The sequence below is a fragment of the Diplotaxodon limnothrissa genome, linkage group LG17 (genome assembly GCF_057381915.1).
Source record: "Diplotaxodon limnothrissa isolate DT_005_m linkage group LG17, D_limnothrissa_male_GT1.1, whole genome shotgun sequence".
NCBI lineage: Eukaryota > Metazoa > Chordata > Actinopteri > Cichliformes > Cichlidae > Diplotaxodon > Diplotaxodon limnothrissa.
This window is the reverse complement of record NC_140612.1, coordinates 40,853,149-40,859,763: the sequence shown is the minus strand read 5'-3', so window position 1 is coordinate 40,859,763 and position 6,615 is coordinate 40,853,149. Positions and strand designations below refer to the sequence as shown.

Below are 6,615 nucleotides of genomic sequence, written 5' to 3'. Positions count from 1 at the left end.
AGATTGCACGAATCGCATGCTTTAACCTTCTTCATTATGCATTACATATATTCCTGTCTGTTCCTACAGAGACTGGCTTAGTGTTGTCTAAAGCCAGCGTTCCCTTTGTTAGACACATTCTTGTTGGCACTGCTTTCTGTGCCCTTTGTTTCCCTGTCAGTTTAGCCTTGATCAAATATTTATGTTTCCACGCTGAACTCCTCACCCTTCTTCCCCAGTTGGTGTCTTCTTGCCCCGTCTCTGACGACATTTGCACCTCTGTTACCCAGCACCACCGCTGCCTTTCTGCCTTTTCTGCGTCTCTGGCGTCTGGCTGTGCTATCTGACCTTTCCTCTTCCTGTGCTGCTCTGTCACCCTTTTTGTTGACTTTCATGTTCTGCGTTGATTAATTGCAAAACAAGGGAAGTGTAAACTAAAAGTGGGGCTTGTTGTCAGACAAATTAGTGGTAGTAAATTCTGGAGCTTTGTCTTTGAAGCCCTGCCCGTGTGCGATGGCCTCCGGGTCACTGTGTTTACTACAGCTGTGAAAGTCGGATGTTTTGTATATCAGTAGGAAAGGTGTACTTCTTTGGGACCTCACAACGCTAATGGTGCCGCTCTGTGAAAGCTCAGTGGTTGTTGTCAATTTTATGTGTCCTGTTGATATTTTATCTACAAATTCATGATTCCCAGAAGAATAATTGCGCTGACGTCCTGCACCACTGTAGTGCTGATGGCTTGGATCTGCATTCATGCTTCGTAAGAACCAAAAAATGTAATTTTAATTCTTTTTATATGGAGGGTATATGACAGAGATCTGTGACAGTAAAAGCGCAGCTCTGGATATTCTCGTCCATCAGTGCCTCGTGTTGACTAAACCTGAGGTGTTTTATTTTAGCTGAATCATCACGATTGCAAATATCAGTGCCCTGAGTTATAACAATGTAGTTAAACAAATTCAACATGATAACATGTCCTCATAATCATCAGTCTGCACACGAATGGGAAAAAGAGATGACGCATAAGCTTAACCTCATCGTCACAGTTTGGTCCATATGTGACTGATGATGGGTACTTTTAGCTTCCTGTAGGTTTGATTAATGACTGTCTGCTCCGCTGCAGCCAGGTCCACCCTGCACGCATTTTACTTAAACCAGTGTGAGTGCATTCGTAGCTATACACGGCACTGGAAACACTTGATGCGAAACAAAGGATTTCCTGAAAACAGGAGGCAGACCAGCTCACCTGTAACACACACATCCTTGTGTACAGCGAGTCTGGGAGATAATCCTGGTTTGTTTCTTATGTAATATGGAAACAAACTCAAATATTTGTTCTGTCTGGCCTTATTTCTTCCACTTCTGACGCAAGTTTGTCACAAAATGAAACTAAAACAAATCCTCGGGATTTATAAGACAGAACAGAAAAACTTTGTTGAGATGGAGCCGGTCAAAGGTCACCATGATCCCGTTCTTGTGAATGCAGAACACCTGGAGGAAATATCTTTAAATTTAGCACAATTATTGCATCAGATTCGGGAATAAACGGAGTAGAATTTGTTGGTCAAAGGTTAAACATCTTCTGTGACTTCACACAAACTTAAATGAGGACACAACCTGTTAGATAATCGTGCAAATGATAGAAAACGTGCACTGGTGTCTAACAGGATAAAAGAAGTGATGCTATTATCTACACAAATAGGCAAAGATGTTCTGCAAAAACGCTTTTGTGTCTGAACTTAAACACCGTGTTCACTAATCAACGAGGAGGCGGTGACCGTCTCAGTGTAAATGCTCACGCACAAAATCCCTTCATAGGCTTCATAGGACACGAGTCTGGCCTAGAACCCACGGACACCAGTGCTGCGTGTCCTTCGTTAACGTGCTGTGCCAGGCCGTCGCTGCAGCCGCCTCAGCTGCTGCTTGTTTGTGGGTCTCTCAGCGTTTGGTTTTTGCATTTAAAAAGCGTGTTTTTGTGAGTTCAGGCTGTGACGTGCATTTGGACCTCAAAGAATTATTACCGCGACACAAGCTTCACCTCTGAAATGAAAGAACACGTGTGTGAAACTGGTTGTCAGTCACCTGCAGCTTTGAGTTTCTGAGGATGTTTGTATAACGATGTAACTTTTGTTTAACCCTGTAAAGCTGAACGTCTGGTAAAATAAAAACAAAACTGCATAACTGTTAACATCAAATGGTTGTTTATTCTTTTATTAAATATACAGTATTTACATGAATAGTAGCCATGAAACAGTCTTCAGTCAGAAGTTGAAAACACTGCAAATAACACGACTTTTCACTGTGTTTCTGTTGTTTTCCTGACATCTTTTTCATGTCCAAACGGATCCACAATAATCATAAAAGCAGGCTTCTGTTTCCTGCCACAGACCGGACGTGCTCAGCCTGCTTATGACGAGAAAAGGAAGCAGTAAAGCCTGAAAACAGCACCGAAACTGGGACAGTTCATGAAGACTCAGCTGTTTTTCTTTCTTTTCTTTAAGCTGATCATCAAAACAAAGTGTTTTCAGTCAAATTCATGATTCCTCTTTTTGACATCCAGTGTTTACGACTTCGAGCGACTCGGCTGACGTGACCACGTGTTTATGACTTAATGGACGTCTGTACTGTCATCCAGGCTACGTTAGCATCTCGCCACTGGGACACTTAACAGTTGCTATTTTAAGACTAGTCTGTTTCTCACAGCCCAGTGAGCAGCTGTTGTCTGAGTCTTTGTTACATTTTTAATGTCAGCGGGACGAAATTTCATCGTCAGCAAACAAAAGTATTTTTCCAGAGTCAGTTTTTCTACCTGCACAGAGAGACACACAAAAGGACACATGCACACCTACTTCTTACATTTACCTGGGTACAATGCTTCAGAGCAGAAGTTCAAAAACACACGATGCAGTTACTATATGGAGGCAAAGCATCTGCACACTCTAGTATATACACAGGCTTTAAAAAACAACGTCCTGAGCGCTGTGGGCTGGATTTGCCTCTCTCCTCTCTCTGACCACCAGGATGCATTATTTCATTTCACCTGGAAGATAAAACATCAAAAAATTGTAAGCAAAGTAAGCTGGACGTGTAAAGGTCTCATCCCTGCTCAGCATCAGTATTTTATCATTGTCACAGGGATGATATCTGCAGGCTGATGAAGCTTCGAGCTCGCAGTCAACAGCAATCTGAAGGCTTACCGTTGGAGCTTTGAAGATGCCGGTTATTCCTACAGAAGTCCAGTTAGTTGGAGTGTGTCTGCCCTGCAGCGAGGACGCCTGAAAGCCTGCAGGTTTAGCGCCGGGCTGCAAAACAAAGGTCATTTAACGTTAGACACAGTCAGAACATTAGTGCAGCTTTCTTTTGTCATCTCGCTTCTCCATCCGCCCTGCAGCTGCTGCAGATTCTCAGATTCCTGTCCAATTCCCCCTCACCACCTCACCTCTGCACTGACGTCTATGTAATCACCAGATCTGCTGTGATTTCACAGCTCAGAGGTGGATGACACTCCGAGAAGGATGTGACATGATTACATCTCTGCTTTTGGGGATAAATAATAATTCCGATTGGAGGGAAATCGAATCTTCATCAGCTGAGATTCAAGACTGAGTCAAATGTAAATACAATAAGTGAACATCTGTCCCGAGTCCTAATCAAGCTCTCGTTCTGTGACAGAGTATTAGTTTGTTTATTTGTTCGTGTCTTTTACCTTCATATTGGACAGTTGTTGTCTCAGTTCTTCCTTCTCCTGCAGTAATTTCTCAACCTGTGGAAAGTACACACGGTGTAAGTCAAACAGTGTTTGTGTCGAATATGAAACTGCAGGATTTGCACTCTTAGAAAAGCAGATAAAACAGGAGTAGATGAACATTTGCATTTGCTTTGTAACGACACAGTGGCTCCCGCTTCCCGTCCACCCAGATCTGATTTACCTTATCATCATGAGCTTTTTGTGCGATCTGCGACTGTTTGGACGTTTTTTCAACAAACTCTGAGTGATTGCGTTGACACTCCTCGAAGTCGGAGATTAAGTGTTTGTTTTTCACTTCCAGCTGACTGGACTTTTCTTGAATTTCAGACACCTGAGAGCAAAACAACACAATTTTATTTTAATCTTGGACAACATATGAGTAGATAGAATTTTGTTTTGCTTTCCCTGCTGCAATTTTGAGTAAAAACATGAAAAATATCAAAATATTTATGACGTTTCGAACGTTTTTAAGCTGTTTTGAGAACTTTGACCCGACACTTTGAAGGCGTCCGAGGCTCATTTTAAAGTGCTGCATCAGCAGAGACACATACTTCACGTCTGCTTTACCCTGGCACTGCCTCACAGGACATCTGTCTCTTTAGCTGCATTTATCAGCAATGATACAATGCAGAGACTTCCTCCCTTGAGAAAGCGGTTTCCCACTCAGATTGTACTCTGGGATGTTCCACAGAATTAACTTCTTCAGGGAGAGTTCAAAAGTTTAAAGGCTGAAAGTCTGACCTGAAAATAAACACGTCCTCTCCCTCAAGTAGTTAATTTACTGAAGCAAACCTCTTTTATGCAGGCATCTCTCTGCCACGTTATATCTCACTATATTTATCTGACCTTTCAGAATAAAATGAGAACTGAAATCCCGATTGCCTATCACCCCTTCTTTAAAAACAAAAACAGATCTGGTTGATTGTCTGATCTGATGCATCTCTGAGTTGGCAGCAGCTGCACCAAAGAGTGATTTGAAAGTATTAAAAATGGCATTAAAAATGTTAAATTACCATTTTCCCCACATTGTCGAGATAAACCTGGAACTTGTTCTCCACGTCTCTGGACAGGTTCGTGCAGCTGTTTTTGATCTTGTCCATGTGCTCCCGCTGGCTGCTGCAGGTGAGGTGAAAGGTGAGCTGGTGAGGAAACAGTTTGTTAATCCGGTCCAAGAATTCTCTGGTCACCGTCGTGATGCCTTCTAGAGAATTTGCAAAGTCCTCTTTGCACTTGCTGGTGGAGGCAGAAAGAATAAAATAAAACGCTTTAACTTTGCTTATTTTTCAGGTTGTTTCAGTCGCACACGCCACACACACCTACCTGGTGTACAAGGCGTGCTGCTCCCTGAGAAAGGTGTTGTCGCGCCGCAGCTCCACCACCTCGTCGTTGAGGCGCGTTCGGTCTTTGACGGCTGTGTCTAACTCATCCCGCAGATTCTGCACCGTCTGGGTGAAGTTTGAGTTGACGACGTCCAGCTTGGCCTCCTGCTGATCGTAGAGTCTCTTCAGATTACTCAGCTCGCCTGGAGGATTCAGACAGAAACTGTCAGAAAGCGACGATTTCACTCTTATTAAGGCCAACTGCAATAATGCTAATTAAGGCTTAACGCATCATTTATTAATGCTTCAGAGTTATTAGATAACGAGTTTCCAGATGGTTTGCAACATGTTTAACTGTTTGGGCAGATCGAGATCCACCTCCGCAGCATTAAGACTCTTTTAACTGTTCAACTTCAGAGTGACGTCTGCAGACACTGTTTGTGTTTCATGTTTGATGAGACGATAAATGCCTGAGAAGAAGAAGATGGCACTGAGGTACATACTGCTCGTGCTGCTTCTAGTGATATGGGGCTGTATCGGAGGGAGGGGGCGCCGTGCTAGGTTCAGTAACCTGTTGCAGTCCTCCTGTGAAGAAAACACACACAAAGACATTTGATTCACGATTATATTTTCTTGCACTGGTGACCAACGGGGAAGTGAACTTACAGACTTTTTCTTCAGATCCTGCTCCGTCTTGTTGGCATCAATCTGCTGCTTCGCCATCTCTTTCTCCAGAGCTGCTCTCTCCTCAGCGCGAGCCTTCAGCTGAGCTTCCAGCTTACTTTTCTCCTTCCTCAGCTCGATGTTGTTGTCACTCAGTTTATTGAAGCCCAGCTCCAGCTCCTGCAGGATAACAGCACTCAGCATCAAAGCCATGCTTCTTACAGCTCTACACATGATGGTAGAACAACTGGGAAATCACGTAAAATACTAAAATAATTAGAATTAAAATATTTACAGTGAAAAAAAACACATTAATGGTTTCTGAACATGACATCACTGAAATCTAAGAAAACCTCTCAGAAAATAATCCTACTAATAAGCTGTTGTATTGTTATTCAAGGTGGGCCGGGACATTCAAATGTCTTTAAAATATTTGAATGCTTCAGTTTAATAAACCAAACTTAGACCAGCTCACTGACCTTGACCCTTTTATCTGCTGCAGTCTTCTCCGGCTGTCCGTAGATGACAAAAAGCACCAAGCTGACGATGATGAGTGACTGGATGAGAGAAGAAAAGAGGAAGACGATCCTCATGTAGTAGCCGCAGCTCTTCGCTTTGGACTTGTTCAGGTGCCTTACCCCTGGGCTCAGTTTGGCCCGAGAGTAGCTGGAGCTGTACATGACTGACTACAGAGAAATTATTTGTCCATAAAGAAAATCCGCAAGTATTCCCCCTGGAAGATGGAAGAAGTCGAGCGTGCAGTGAGGTGATGGTTTCCCGGACTTCTGCTCACCTTTTACAGCTCTGCAGCCCTGCCGACGTGAAGAAGCAGACAGGCACAAGTGGCAGGCAATGATGGACGTAAACAATGACCCTTAGGTGTCCAGAAGGGTCATGTTTATAATT

General features: G+C 43.3%; 1 protein-coding gene across 1 annotated transcript; it reads right to left on the bottom strand.

Moving 5' to 3' along the window:
- Positions 1-2,187: 2,187 nt before the first annotated feature.
- On the bottom strand, positions 2,188-6,552 carry plvapb (plasmalemma vesicle associated protein b). Its single transcript, XM_085375792.1, has 9 exons — positions 6,189-6,552; positions 5,713-5,889; positions 5,550-5,631; positions 5,048-5,249; positions 4,741-4,960; positions 3,909-4,058; positions 3,686-3,742; positions 3,177-3,281; positions 2,188-3,019 (listed from the first exon to the last, which is right to left on the bottom strand). The coding sequence occupies exons 1-9, from the start codon at positions 6,387-6,389 to the stop codon at positions 3,011-3,013; spliced, it is 1,203 nt and encodes a 400-aa protein (XP_085231918.1). The 5' UTR covers positions 6,390-6,552; the 3' UTR covers positions 2,188-3,010.
- Positions 6,553-6,615: the final 63 nt, after the last annotated feature.

Coding starts and splice junctions, on each gene's coding strand:
- plvapb (XM_085375792.1), bottom strand. CDS start 6,389: ATGTACAGCTCCAGCTACTCTCGGGCCAAACTGAGCCCAGGGGTAAGG. Junction 5,250..5,549: donor CACTAGAAGCAGCACGAGCA/GTATGTACCTCA, acceptor TGAATCCTCCAG/GCGAGCTGAGTAATCTGAAG. Junction 4,961..5,047: donor CAGCACGCCTTGTACACCAG/GTAGGTGTGTGT, acceptor TGCCTCCACCAG/CAAGTGCAAAGAGGACTTTG.